Genomic DNA, 15,192 nt, shown 5'->3' on the forward strand with positions numbered 1-15,192 from the left:
CGTCATGAGGTGACTGTGACTCTCTGGTGACATCACAAGACTCTCCGGGACGTACCCAGGAGCTCCCCCAGCCTCAGAGACAGACCCTGTGATGCAAAGCCCATCTGGCGGCGTGCTTCACACCTCCGCGTTTGCTCAGGTCCCGTTCAGACGGTCCCTGTTGCTGTTGGTTGTTGTGCCAGCATCACACACTCAGAGAGCGGTTGGGGTTGTCAGGGACCTCCGGAGGTCATCTGGTCCAAGCCCCTGCTGAAGGAGGGCCACTCTGAGCCGGCTGGACCCTGGGCACCACTGGAAAGAGCCAGGCTCCATCCTCTTTGCACCCTCCCTTCAGATATTGAGATATATATGGAGAAGATCCCGCGAGCCTTCTCTTCTCCAGGCGGAACAGTCCCAGCTCTCTCAGCCCCTCCTCACTGGAGAGATGTTCCAGTCCCTTCCTCATCTTGGTGGCCCTTCGCTGGACTCTCTGCAGTCTGTCCCTGTCTCTCTTGTCCTGGGGTACCCAGCACTGGACACAGCACTCCAGGGGTGACCTCACCAGTTCTGAGCAGAGGGGAAGGATCTCCTCCCTCGACCTGCTGGCAATGTTCCTCCTCATGCAGCCCAGGACACCATTGGCCGCCTTTGCTGGCTCAGCTTCAACGTAGTGTCCACTGGGACCTTCTCCGCAGAGCTGCTTTCCAGCCGGGCACACCCAGTGTGTCCTCTTGCCTGGGGCTGTTCCTCCCCAGGGGCAGGAGTTTGCATGTCCCTTGGTTGAACTTCAGGAGGTTCCCATCAGCCCATTTCTCCAGTTTGTCAAGGTCCCTCTGGGTGGCAGCACAATTTCCTGGTGTCTCAGCCACTCCTTCCAGTGTGGGATAGTCAGCAAACTTCCCGAGGGTGCACTGTGCCCCATCATCTAGATCACCAGTGAAGAGGAGGAGGATCAGACCCAGTATTGACCCCTGGGGTACACCGCAAATGATCGGCCTCTGTCTAGGCTTCATGCCACTGATCAACACCCTCTACTTAAAGACCTGGAGCATCAACATTCAAAATCACTTCTTCACAGATCAGAGACTATTTGCAAAGTTCTGCCTCCCCCAAGCCTTCTGCTGTCTCCAAAACCCTGAGAAGTTTCTGCGCCATCATTTATTGGTCTGTTAGCATTTTCACCTTCAAATACAGGAACTCTGGAATATAATGTAGGATCTGTTGAATTGTTTGCCACCTTCTCCACCTTTCCTGAAAATACCATTGTAGCACCACATGCTGAAACCGCCTGTCTGAATCATTTTGCGCTCCCTGCAAATACACTGAGGACACCACCGCAAAGCTCAGAGACGCTCGGGGAGCCACCAGAGCAGACATTTCCAAAACCACAAAGGTTTTAAATCCCTTTGGCCGAGGTGGGTCTTGGGTCCTGAAGGAAGCCACAGGTGCAAATCAGACCCATGGTGCCCTCCCACAGTTTCTGCACAATGGTTGGCATCAGAAAGCTTGTGAAAAAGAAATGTCATCGCCAAGGCCTTCCCTAGAGCTGCACACCCACCACAGAAAGCCTTTGGAGAAAATTGATGGAGAAACACAGCCAGAACCATCTCTCCTACCTCTGCTGTGCACCAGAAGCAGTGCTAGACCTTTGCCTCCCTCACTGCTGAGTGACTTGATGACAGATTTCATGAAGGTCAAAGGCTGCATCATGACTCCCAAGTTCAAAAAAAGAACCGCTGAGATCGATCCCCACTGTTTGCAGTTTCTCTTGCTGCCTGTTGGCTCACAGTTGTCACCCAAACTCTTGCGATATTCTGCACTGAAGCTAGGTGAGGTCTCATCCTGACCTCCAGGACTGCCCCAAGTCCTTTCAAGTCAGCTGGATGGCACCATCAGGATCGGGTCCTGCGACAGTTCTCTCTGTCCCACAGCAAGATGTAGGTGCTCCCTCCGAATATTTAAGCCAAGTTTCATGAGGCAGGAGTTGGAGTTCTCGCGGTCTGTCCCTGCAGTGCAAATCCATTCCTGATCCTGCTGCTTCCGTGGCGTTGTTCAGGTTGCAGAGAAGGGTCCAGGAGGTTGGATCTGCAACCCAATGCTACTAAGAAACAGGCATCAAAAAGCCCCTCTGCAACCACTGCCAGAGCAGAGGGACACGCTGACCACTCTGCAATCACGCCCAAAGACACAGTCATAAAAATAAAAGCTTTTTATTTTTTTTTTTTAATATACCATTACAGAAACATCTGAGTAACATTCTCAACAGGACGGGCAGCGCCGCAGCCCTGGGGGCGAGCACAGGCAGCCAGCTCCAGGGTCTGCCGTGCCGTGCTCCCGAGCTGCCGCTGCTCTTGGTGCACGATGCCCCGCTCCTCGCCCTCAGCGGGGAGGCCCAGCCCTCCCGGCGTCAGGGTGTCACCTTTTTGTAGGTAATGTGGAGGTGTTGAGTCATGGGCTGCGTAGTGGTTGCCATTGAGACAGTTTGTTCGAGTTTCCCATCGGAATTGAGCCTGAATTTTCTGGTAATCTAAAAAGGGGGTAAGAAAAGAAATAACAAAATCAAGTGAACGGCATCCACAGGCTAAATTCCTTACCTGCGCTTTCTACCTTCCCTTTGCCATCCTTGTGTTTGCTGTCAATGCACCACTGATGGAAGGATATGCTCACTACAGGCATGCGAGTAAACAAGGAGAAGTTTTCTCTCCTAAAGGCGGCAGCCCTTTCCAAAATACCACCTCCAAGCCCCAAGACCTTCATCCACGGAGCAACGCAGTGTCCTGGCACTACTACTGACATCACCTCAGCACAGACAGGCCAACATCCCTCCACCTGAAGAGTGGCTCCCGGCAGCTCAGGGAGATGCTCTGCACTGGACAACATCCCCAAGTCAGCCTTCAAAACCACTTGGGCTCTCTGCAGGTCACCACACCGTGCCAGAGTAAGGCGTTGCTCACGCTACATGGGGAGATCAGAGCCTGCCGAGCCTCGGCTTGCACTTGCAGCAAGGCGGGGGTTCAGCTCTGGGACCGGAGGGAAGAGCGCTGCCATCCATTGAGAGGGCTTGACAGGCGACATCGTCCCCATCCCTCCACCCGGGCAGGCTGCGAGTCTGTCTGTGCTGCACCAAACCTCAAGAGAGGCAATTTGGGGTTGCCCTGTGGAGCTGGACCACTTAGGACCCGTGCAAGCAGATGCTTGAACCCAGGCTTCAGTGGCTTCCAAACCAGAGGAGGGAGCAGCTAAGCGTCCAGTGTTCAGCACAGGTTGCAGGCCTGCTCCTAGCTGTCACCAAAATAAAGGAGAAAAGTGGGACCACCCCTTTTGAACTTCCGTTCCTGTTCCAGAATAACGCTCCGGAGGGTGTCACTCCAGCTGCCCAGCCCGGCCGCAGAATGGCCACGTAACTCGGCGTGAGCGCTGCTGTAAGGAGGTAGCTTGGCACGGACCCCGCACACCCAGCACTTCGGCCCTTCGTGTGATTTCAGCACGGATTCACTCCACATCATCCAGAAGAGCTGTCTATACTGCGTGGTGACCTCTTGCTGCTTCCCGTGCCAAACAAATCCCAGGGGTGAACAGAAACAAAGTCCTGCGGACAGCAGGATAACCCGCAAGCACAATTAATTTGCAGTCACTTAAACCAGCCCCATTTAGAAATTCCTAAAATGCAGAGGCTTTTGCAAATGCATTCGTTTCCGGTGAAGGTCACTCAAGGGCATGTCCATGAGCTATCTCCAGTCTGCATGCTCCGAGATAGCGTCCCCTCCGTTAACACATCCGTTCCTACACCCGCAGAGTGCCCTTAATGCCAATATCCAACACCTCCCGCCAGCTGAGAATGAAGCTACGCAGGGCTGTGGAGGACGCGCCGCTGTTCTGACATTCATGGGGGCAACAGCAGGAACAGGGTCATATGCAAATGATGTTTTGATTAATATTTGCTGATCAGATGGGACTTTCTTTGTAATGCACGACAGTGTTCCTCAAATACCCTAAGCAGGAAAAGGCAATTAAAAGGAATACAATACACTCGTCTTGAACAAGAAATTATCTTGCAACGTGTGACCTTAGCTCAGGGTTTCTGAACGGCCCATTTTCTTCTGAATGGACCACTGCAGGTCAGACAACAAAGTCTGAATGCCAAAACGAGAAAATGAAATGAACTGGGCAAAAAAGAAGAGAGGCATTTTCTTTTAAAAGCGAGCTTCAGTCAAAGGCTCCATGTACATCCGAGACACACAGGGAGACTGCTACTCCCCACACAGGAGAGGAAACATGAAGCACTGGGAAAGGGCCATGGAAAATTGCTGAATTCAAGGTAAGTGACATCCACTGCTCTCCCCTCGTCCAGCAATCCAGTCATTTTATCACAGAAGATAACCAGGTCAGCCAGGCACCATTTACCCATGGTAAAACCATACTGACGGTGCCCAATCACCTTCTCCTTCATGTGCAGAATCTCCAGGGGCTGAAGTGAGGCTGACCAGCTTGTAGCTCTCCCGGTTGCCATCAGGCACTTTCTGAAGATGGGTGACCCACATGCCATGGGTCATGGGTCTCCAGTCATCGGGAAACTCGCTGATCTCCATCACCTTTCAAAGATAACACAGCAGCCTTGCAGGTGCATCAGCCAGTTCCCTCAGTACCCACATACTGCGAGGCCAGTCCTGAAGTCTAAAAATATTTAAAAACGTGCCTGTTCTGCAGACGCTCCCAGGGGAACATAAGCAGGGTGTTTGGAAACAAACCCGGTCTAAGAGTGCTCCTCCACTCCCTGCAGAGCATCTCTTATCTATACGCACAGGGTGGGAGCTGAGAGCCACTTGCTCCTCAGAGAGGTAGGAAGAGTCTAATACGCTGCAGTTGTGCCCTTACATCCCGTCAGCATCGCCTCTAGCAGGGTCAGAGCCCCAGGGACTGCTCCCCTCCATCCATGTGGGGAGCTCCCCACATCTCAGCACGGCCACGCCAGCGAGCACCTGCAACACAGCCCTGGCCCAGGGAACGGGTTTTCCTGCCTGAATTATGGCTCGGCCGAGCCACAGCCATCCCGGATCACTTTTCACTGGGAACACAACATTATGGTGAAGTTTTCTCAAAATGAGCAACTAAAGCAGCAGCACATACGCCCTTCTCACGACACTTGTGGTCTCTTCATTTCCATGGGCAATTCATGCTGTTCTTGGTGAAGAAGAAAACGCGTTGGGAGCTGGTTACCTGCCATGCCCTCTCATTCCACATCCTCCTTCACCAGCAACGGCCTCCCAGATACTCATTGTGACCAGTACCTGGGCCTGAACTTCCCTAAGGTGCCAGCTGAGCATGGACCTTCAGCTCGGGAAGTTCCCTTTTCCAGCCTTCAGCCAAAGCCAGCCTTACAGCCCTCAACCAGCAAGACATTCGCTGGCTTTCTGTTGCCTTCCCCTTCTCCTCCTGCCAGTTCATCTGCTCACATTTCAAGCAGTGACTCTGAGAGGGTGGCCCATTTTATTTAAATGTTTGTAATTAAGAGCTCCACTGCCTTGGTGATATCCATAGTATTTAACGGCTTTATTTCTCCTGCTATAGAAAGGAGGCAATACAGCTGCTTCTGGGAAAGGAGAAACCCAACAACTTAAAACACGCATCTGAAGGGGAGTTAGGACATTGTTTGTGTAGGCACATACGATTTTTGGCACATCAGTGAATTTAGGGAGCACGCCTATGACACTGGCTGCATTGCACAAACTTGTGCTCTCAGTTACCTATGGGTTGGTTTTATAGCGCACAAAAACTATGTTGCAAAATTAAGCCTTAAAGTCCAGAATGAGACAATACTGTATTTGCTGCAAAGTAATGTCTTCTCTCCTGAGAGCCACACCTCACTTGTCACCCTTCAAAAACTCCTGTCGGTCACTTGGTTCACATGTTATCAGAGGAAACAAAACAGATGCAAGAACATGCCAGTACCTACTCTTTGTGAGAGCTTGTTCAACCTTGCTGTCTTTCTCAGCTGCTAGTCAGCCAAGACAACTTCGTATGTGACAGCTAGGATTCCGGCGGTGGCCTCAGTATGCCACAATAACTCCAGTAGTGCCATCTTATTCGCAGCTGGCTGTACCCCATCCAGCTGTGTCAACAACAAACCACCACTACATGAAAAAAAAAAAAAAAGTCAAAACCCAAGAAGCAGTCAACCAAGACTGGAGCTGACAGTAAGTGCCAGCCCTGCCAAGCAGTCACAGATGGGAGGAGAGCCCACAGCGACTTGTGAATGCCCTGAAAAGCAAGCAAGCAAGATTTGCGAAGGCAAGGTGGAGCTCCAGTGAAAGGCAGGTGTTCCTAAAATATCCTGATGAGGCCCAATACTGGACATACCTTATGTGTACACCCTCATACTGTAATTAATCCAGAAGACTAGCATTAAGAAGTAACACCACTGCCGTACAAGAGTATTTAGACAAGACTTTCCTATTCTCTTCCCTAAGGACCTGCTACTGGCCACTGCTAGAGACAGGATTCTGGGTTAGCTGGTCTGATTCAGCGCATCAATTCTTATCTTAACGATCCCTCTGGGTCTTGTAATGTACAAAATATCTTCTGAAGGCTGTTACTGAAAGGATAAGCCAGGATGCCATGCGGTATTTCTAAGAACTCCTGATGACAATCTGTAATTAAAGCATGCTAATCAACCTATCCTCTCAACTAGACACCTTCTGGGACTAGCAATATTATGTGAATTGCTCACCACGTGTGCACTCACCTGCTCTACGTGGGGCTTCTTGGCAAAGGAGATCCTGGCTATGGAGTGAGAAGCTATAGACAGCTCTTGTCCATTCACCTCCCCTTCCTCCACCTCCACCAGACCTAGTGAGAAGCAAAGTCATATATATTATTAGGCTACAATGGTTACTTAATAATGTCAGAATTATGAGGCTATGTAATAGACCACCACTCTCTCTGAAGAACAGTTTTATTTGACCTAGCACATATTGACAACTGCAAATCCACGCAACCTCAGGACATGTAATGCTGCTTAGAAAAATCCAGCCAGACTTACTCATACCATGTGGGATGAGTATCACATTGCAACTGGCAGTTTTCCCTTCAGCACCTGCTCTGGAGTTTTAGATGCAAATTTAAGCACCAATTGGGTTTTAACACTCAAAAAACAATTTAGATGGGGTTCTCTCTCTCATTCAGTTCCTGTAAGGTGTGTAACAAGTACCAAGGCACTACTCCAGACAGTGGGAGATTCTCCTAGTTCAGGATCTAAGAAAGAAGCCTGCACTGAGATTATTTTCCAAGATTGTTGAGGGAACAGGAGGAGAGCAGCTCCCCTGCTACAGTGCTGCGGAGGCTGTTGGTAGAGCCACAGCCTGGGCAGGATCTCTAAGGGAACCCGCTATACGGGTCACACCAAACACTCCTGGATGGAGAAGCGGCAAAGAGGGTTTAAAACCACTACAGCCCCACCTTGCCAGGGCCACAAGCTCTACGCTGCACCGCAGAATCAAATATGACAAGTGTTGACATTGCTAACAACAGTTCAAGTGGGATGTGAAATCTGACCCTGCTTAGAAGGAGCAGCTGGCCAAATAGGACCCTGGCAATAGAAGAAGGACGCCGGACAGAGGAGCTCATGAACCAAGGCATGCACCTCTCTATTTCTACCACAGGGTCAACTGTGGCCAACTCATGGGAGCAGCGGGAACGAAGCATCTTATCTGTACATGTTTCCCCTGCCTCTGCACAAAAAAAGACTAGGATGCTACGAAGGCATCAAGAATGTCACTGGCCACTTATCACGTGCCATCATTAAGGCTCAGACTGCAATTCTTTTTACAGGGGCTTTTCTTTTGGTTCACAAAGTTACGTCTGCAAATATCAACATATCATTTGAGGAAAGGATACTCCTCGAGTCCCCTCCATGAGTGGTATTTCGACTTGCAGTCCTTTCCTGTCACAGAAAGCTAGAAAGCCACACTGTCTGGGCAAAGCCACATAGGCAGTCCCAGAAACTCAGTGCTTTTGACACAAGCTCATTTAATAATTTGTTTTCACTGTGGGTTCGCTGAACCCACAGTGAAAATAAATTAAATGAAATTGTGAGAGGTGCAATAATTTTCTGGAAAAGTGATGAAATGGCACAGCAGGGTAAGGACCTCTTCTTTTCCCCAGCGTGGATATCAGGTGCGTACCTGTGTTCTGGGCACTGATGAAGGCCACCTTATTAGTGTCAGGTTTGAGGCGGATGAATCCACATTCTCGGTGCATGGGCTTCCTGGTGTCCGGATGGAAGGCGTTGAACCTGAGGAGAAATCACAATACAAAAGCTGTTGCACCGAAAATACAGTGTTTGGCCTGGTATCGTCTCAGAGGAAACAGTATTTTATTTAACCGCATGATTGCCTGCAGTATAATTTGAAAAATAAAAGACTGACAATGCTTCACGGTTGGGAGATGTAAACGTGTAAAAATATAGTTACTTTACAGGCACTGCTGTTTCTTAGAGCTGAAGTTAGTTATTTAAGTTCAAGCTTCAGATTTTCCACAGCTCCTGGGTCTTTCTAAGAGCTAGCTCAGAAACTTCCTCAGGAAGTCAGACATTTCACAGATGCTGAAGCCATACTCTGTCTCAAATACTTCCTTTTCTCAAATAAATATCTGGAATTACAGTATCATCTTTATTTAGCTTTTAAACCTGGCAAGTTGTTTTTTTGGTATATTACTTGCTGCAGGCAGTAACAGAGCAGACTTATTTCTCCCACCACCCCCTTCAAAAAGAAAAAAAGTTCAGCTCAGATTCTTATTTATTCTTCATGACGCCTTAAAGTTGTATGTTTGGTCACCCATAATGTGGGTGATTATATATATCACGCATGTTCATATATTACATTAGTGCTACAGCATTCTTGAGTCTACACAGGTAACTGAATTAAACATCAGCTTGGACACAATAGCAAGCTAGTGGACTATCCTATTAGTGTTTCTTTGTTCTGGACTAATCTCTTTCTTTTCATACTGTTTTTCATAGAATTTCCCACTCTGCATCCTTCTACACGAAAGGAGACAGAAGCAACCTCGGAGCTGCTGCTGCTAAATCTGCACCCAGAACTCCCTCATGCGACAGCAGTTTCCACACGTGCCTCTGCTGTGCAACTGGGATATGCCTGCTGGAAACGGCCAACACCAGTCCCCTTGGCCACCGTGACCTGTCCTGGGACTGGGGATACGCTGTATCGTCAGCTGCCACCCCAACAGTAACAGGGCAAGTGTGCAAGAAGAGCTTGACCAAAGGGCTTGTCCAGGCGCTGGCACATGGCAAGCCGGAACAGTTATTTATTAAAGAAGCACTGAGAGCTGAAAGTCCAAAGCAAGTGTTTCCTATGTGAAGTAAAATATAATGAATCACGCAGAGTCAACATTTCTTAGAAGACCAGCAGCACAAGGTGCAGCACTTGGCACCCTTACACATGGTACAAGAAACCCGTGGGCTTCAAAGAACTGGAGACAAGGAAGAGGGAGCACAGCTAAGGCATGCAGTTAGGGAGGAGTCTGGGTGCCTTGCAGCTGCTTCTGGCTCCCCAATGTCCTCTGGGTACAAATACACAAATTACTCCACCTGTTTGGCTTTGTCTTTATATAAAGGATGTCTCCTTTTAACCATGTGGTTATAGGAAGAAACAGGAATGACTTCCATCGGTGGTGCAGGGCTGCATCCCTGCAAAGGACTGTCCTAGCATCTCAGCCTCTGTGCTCTGCAGCTAGTAAAGCCAGGTACCCTACGGAGTTTTGCCTCACGGTGGGATTATCTAGAGTCAAAGGAGGAATGAACTTAAATCAGGCTTCTTTCAGTCCTTGGAGTATTCAAGAGACACACAGACTGTCTGGTAACAGTCAAGTGGCACTGCTCCAGGAGCCAGGGAGGCACAGGGTCTCTATCCTCCAAGCCTGCTGCCTATTTTCCTGACGCTTCCCAGAGCTCAACAGCTCTGAGCTGCGTACCTCCTTGGCACACACAGACACACACACACACACAAAAAGGCGACTCAAATCACTGTTCAAAAGTTGGAGAGGGAGGTGTAGACAGAGCATGACTGTTGGAGCTTTGTTTCTTTTCGAAACTGGACTAAAAATCTCACATGCTGAGCTGGCAGCTCTGTCGCAACGAATGGCGTGCACCAGGAACACAGGGCATCTTTCACATAGTGTTGGCATCTTGTAATTATTCTTGTCTTTGGTTTTTAAAGCAACAAACTTTCCAACTCACCCCTCCCAAAAGAGTATTGGAGCAGCACTGAACAGTTAGCTAGCATGTCACTTCTCTTCCTCCAGATTACTTTTTGATTTCTCTTAGAACAATTACTTGCAGCCAAAGAGGTTAAGCTATCTGCCTCCTATCCCATATAGTTTGCTAAACACTTTAATTTTTCTCAGATTTTCACAGTGGTGAAGACTGAGGACCACAGTTTAAAATGGACAAACTTGGCAGCCATGCCATAGGTCCTTCACTTATTATATCTGTAAGTGGGAGTTTCACAAAGCAGAATGATAGCAGTTGTCATGCTATTATGTGAAGATTCATTTCTAATTAGACAGCTACCACCAGCAAGAAGAATGGTGGGTTTTTTCCTGGCCATGAGGACAGTACATCTTTTGGCTAACATATATAACATCACGTTAAAGTGGAAGGATCACTGGTCTTTCAAAGGCAGGTACAGAATTTGCACAAACAATAGTGATGTCCATGCTGGGGCCGTTCTTGGTACGCTGTTACTCTCACTATTCTAAGTTACAGTCACATTTGCAGCACCCTGAGTTACTTCTCACTATGTAACCCTCAAGACTGGCGGGCCACAAGAACTGTACACTGCACCGTGGCCACAGTCCTGATCCTGTACACGTGTGCTTCTGCACGAGTCCACAGCTGTGAACTCACTTTTGAAAAGCTCTGTAGACATGCACTGTACTCTTGGGCTAGTGAATCTTCAGTGACTGCAGGTGTGCAGCTCTCGGTATGTTGCAACAGCTTGCCAATTAATCACAAGTTTTAAATGCAAACGGAAGTCAGACCATGCAGTCACATGTCATGACATCGTACCATTTGGTAGGTGAAAACTTGTTTACTTTGCCACTGGAAAAGAAACACAACCAACAAATCTCACTGGAGCCATGCCTGCTCCGATCCAAAAGCTGCTGCCAACACAGATAAACCCCTACACTTACGAGAAGTTGAGCATGGGCTGCCCCACGTGAGAGATGTGCACTTCTTCCAGGTACTGGAAGGGCTTCATTGTAGGGAAGGTGCCGTCTCCTGGCGGGTCTGAGAGCCAGGTGCCCAGCATCCAGGACAGGGGCTCCATCACAGGATTCAGCTGGGGAGTCTCTGTGGAGGAAGAAGAAAGAAAATTCAGGGATCTGTGCTCTGCAGCTTGCTGTGAGCTGCTTACAGCTGGGAGGAGGTGAACACAAAACGCCTCAGAAATGGTCCAACGCAGCAGCAACACTTTTCTCTAGAGCAGCATCAGCTCCAAGGTGCGAGGGGAGACGGGGAACAACGAACAGTCATGGAAAGTAGGTCTGTTTTCAAACCTGCTCTTGGCCTTACATAGAGCACTCTTCCAAGTGATCCATTTCTGACTCCTCTCTGTAGCCTGATGTGAAGAGAAAGCCCCCTTCCCTCTACACGCAAGGAAGGAGAAGACTGAAATCTCAGTGTAAAGAATTATCACTAAATGGTAATTAAATCTCTAATGCTTTGGCTTGTTTTTTCTCAGGCACTGAGTATGTACCGTTCCTGTTTGTTTCAGAGGAAACAAGTCCTCACTTCAAAGGAAAAAGAAAATCAGTCTGTATACATGTTCAAGATCAAAGTTTGGCAGTAATTTTTTTCTGAAGAGGTTAACAACAGCCTGCACTTGTACAGAGAGACAGGGATCGTTCAGAAGTTGTTCTGCTTAGGCTCTAGACTAAGGCTAAGTGAAACATTTTAAAAAAACTAGGATGCCTGCAAGTTAAAGCGTAAATGGAAGAGAAAGCTACTTCCCTTTGTCATTGCATTTATTAAGAAACAACCAAGGTCTGTTTCACAAAGTTAAAACTTCTTTAACAAATCATTTTAGAAGAGCTTTGATAAACGACAGTTTTGCATTTTGCTGTGATTTCAGAGGGTGTGACCTGAAAAAAAAAAATCAGAGAAATGGAGATGTGAACAGCAAAGCAGACCCATTCCTAAGGTGTAAGGAGGGAAGGCGATACTGCACCGACGTGATCCCAGGAAAGACCAATACCAATAGAAATGACGTGCCCACTACTCGAGGTTAGCTGTTATGCAGACAAGTATGACTGAAGTATACTTAAAGCATGTCCTCCTCCCACTCACGTGACAAATGACTCATACTGGCAGGGTGGGAGTTGAAGGGGGTCATTTTCCACACCTAGTGATATCGCCTAATACAAGACAAGCTACCTGCCTGGCTGGTCTAAAAGGCATGGACTCAGCTGCAGGGAGAAATTATGACTTAAAAAGGTGATGCTGTGGGTAAAAATTTGCTTGGTAAGTGTGAGTTTCACTGTGCTCAGTCCCAAACGTCAGGTCAAAAAGACTGAGCGAGAAGGAAGGACAGAGGGTCTGCACCTGGAATGCCAAAGAAGGGGGAACAGAAACTTTCCCGGGTAAAAAAGAATTACCACTTTTGTTATTTATTCTCCCACAGATAGAAGCTTTAGAAAGCCAGCCGGCATGTCAGCAAGATGCTGCTATGCATCTTTATCCTGAAGTATTCGGCAAGTGAAGCAACATAAGAAAACATAAGAGCTCACTATGAAATAGGTGATAAAAATCTACAGCATCAGAGCCAGCCTTTGCAAAGACCATCCTGCCAGCCGGTGCATCCACCACCAGCTTACCAAGGTGTTAAGACAGGGTTCCTACAATCCACACAGCAGTGTTAGTGTACCGGACAGTACTTCATTGTACTTACCTTCCACCTGTGCTGTGAGGAACCAAAGCAACAGAACATTATTTTCTGATGCAGCAAAGACCTTAACACAGTGATGACTGATAACAGAAGTCCAAAATTACTGCTACAAGAAACCCCATACTTCTACACTGCTCCTTAGGAACCAGATTCCCTTTCTACTTTCACGTTGAGAGCACGCAGTTTTGCGAGTAAGGAGAGTATCACTACCCCATCCAACTGGTATTTGTCTTTCACTTGCTACTGCATACACTGCATTTCTTTCCAGGCTTTTTGCAGGCCCAAACTCCCACCATGGAAGGGAAAAGCAAAGCTTTGGAAAGGCTCGAAGAGACTGCAGCCTGGGCTGCTGCTGCCCTCTCCTGGGTCAGGAGGTGGCAACAAAGCCTAGGAGCCTAATGCTTTCTGTCACCACAGCGCTTGTAATAGGGCACTTCATTTTCTTCTGCTTACCAACTTTGCAGCATTTCAGGGAAAAGCATCAAAATGACAGAAGATATGGCTTTAGCCAATTCCACTCGCTAGACTCGGTTATAAACCAAGAGAAGCCAACCGATCATTTCCAGAACCTACGGCTTGACCCCATTGCCTTGCTGTGCAGCATCCAGCCTGGCTGGAGGTGCTTGACCAGGCAAGCTAGTCTCAATTCCAAAGAGCTGGACTTCTAGCCAACTGAAAAGTGAAGATGTAACTGTATATCCTGAAGTTTACAGCATCTGGGCAAACAACATGGCCAAGCGACTGTTATTACTTTTCCAAACTACGTAGATGGCAGCAAAGCCAACAATGAGTTTTTTAGTTCTTATGTTGCTTGGAAAAGCCGAGAGCAACAGAAGTGCTAGTGGGAATAAGGACCAGAGACTCAATGAAGTGCAGAAGAGAAAACACATCCTGATCACACCCTATGCAGTGCTCTTCTTACCTTCAGCATTGGTCTCTGACTAGTGGACTAAGTCCTTTTTTCTCCCTGGCAGCCGTCTGTGCCAGAGGGCTGAGCTGAGAGGTGGAAAAGCAAGAGTGGGGAGGCAGACAGGGGAGAGGCTGATCGAGTCCATCGGGAAAAAAAAAAGTGGTGATTTGAAAAGAAATTTGCTTCTTATGTCGTGGTTGGGGTGGGTAAATGCAAGACTATTGTAGCAACAAAAAGTAGAGTTTAAAGAGGAAAATATCTTTGTCTGCTGAGCTGCTTTGTTTCAAACAACAGGTTTATAGATGCAGTCACTGGGAAGAGGAATTTCACTGATGAAGGAGCGTGTACTTTCCTTTTTAAAGATCTAAACTCTTGGCGCATCATTTTTACAAAAAACGTGCTACTATGGCTTAGGAAAAAAGCGTGTGACGATATGAAGAATACAAACCACGTCTGAGAATTTGCAGTGCAAGACACACTGGCCACCCTTCTGCATGTTTAAAGCCTCAGACGGGGTCCTCTTAATGCTCGTTCTCTGGCATCCACATGCAGAGTTGCTCTTTTATCTAATAACAGGGAAGCTCACACTACAGCCTCTTTCTTAACAAGGACATTCCTGGAGTCACTTCCCCCTACCAGAGGATAGACTTTCTTGAAGCCGTTAGGGACCCAGCACCTTCGAGACCTCCGCTCCTCTATGAAATCTGACTGAAATCACGACTCTCACAAGTTGCAACAGCTTGGGAGACAAAAACCACAGCCACATAAGCAACCTGATCACCTAGATCTCTTTTCTTCAAGAAGCCACTCAGGCCAAGACTGCCATGCCCAGTCCTAGGCACACAAGTCAGCTCCATTTCACCATTCTGACCCCACTTCACCCCTCCGAACTCACAAGTGGACTGTTTCCACATCTTTCCCATTCACGGAGGGTTTAGAAGCCAAATCCCTCCCTGCACTGTAATAAAGTCAGACTGCAACTGGTTGTCCACGCTTTGCAGTGGGAGACAGCACGCTCTCCCCGCTGTGAGACAAACCAGACAAAGCGGTTGGACAGCCCCCTCGGGCCATGTCTACACAGGCTTCAGCCAGCGTGCTCTCAAGTGGGATCCCTGGCATGGAAAGCTATGCTGGCACAAATTCCTACGCAGCTTTATCAGCAAAATTGCAGCGTGAGCAGCCAGCTGGTTGCTAACAAGGCAGCTAACCTATTTCCCCTAAGCTGGGGAATACTTGCTGCAGGAAACTTAAGCCAAAAAAAAAAACCAAACCCAAAAACAAAACCCCGAAAAAAAACCAAACCAACTCACACAGCACCTTAGAATCATAGAATCATTAAGG

General features: G+C 48.1%; 1 protein-coding gene across 1 annotated transcript; it reads right to left on the reverse strand.

Moving 5' to 3' along the window:
• Positions 1-2,173: 2,173 nt before the first annotated feature.
• Positions 2,174-11,347, reverse strand: LOC104080563 (THAP domain-containing protein 4-like; the record flags this gene model as incomplete). The annotated part of the gene is made up of 4 exons (XM_009582988.1): positions 2,174-2,506; positions 6,722-6,825; positions 8,160-8,269; positions 11,188-11,347. Coding segments are annotated over 4 exons (494 nt in total), but the record flags the coding sequence as incomplete, so codon positions are not given.
• Between the last annotated feature and the right edge of the window lie 3,845 nt (positions 11,348-15,192).

This window comes from Fulmarus glacialis, unplaced genomic scaffold (genome assembly GCF_000690835.1).
Source record: "Fulmarus glacialis isolate BGI_N327 unplaced genomic scaffold, ASM69083v1 scaffold14180, whole genome shotgun sequence".
Lineage (NCBI taxonomy): Eukaryota > Metazoa > Chordata > Aves > Procellariiformes > Procellariidae > Fulmarus > Fulmarus glacialis.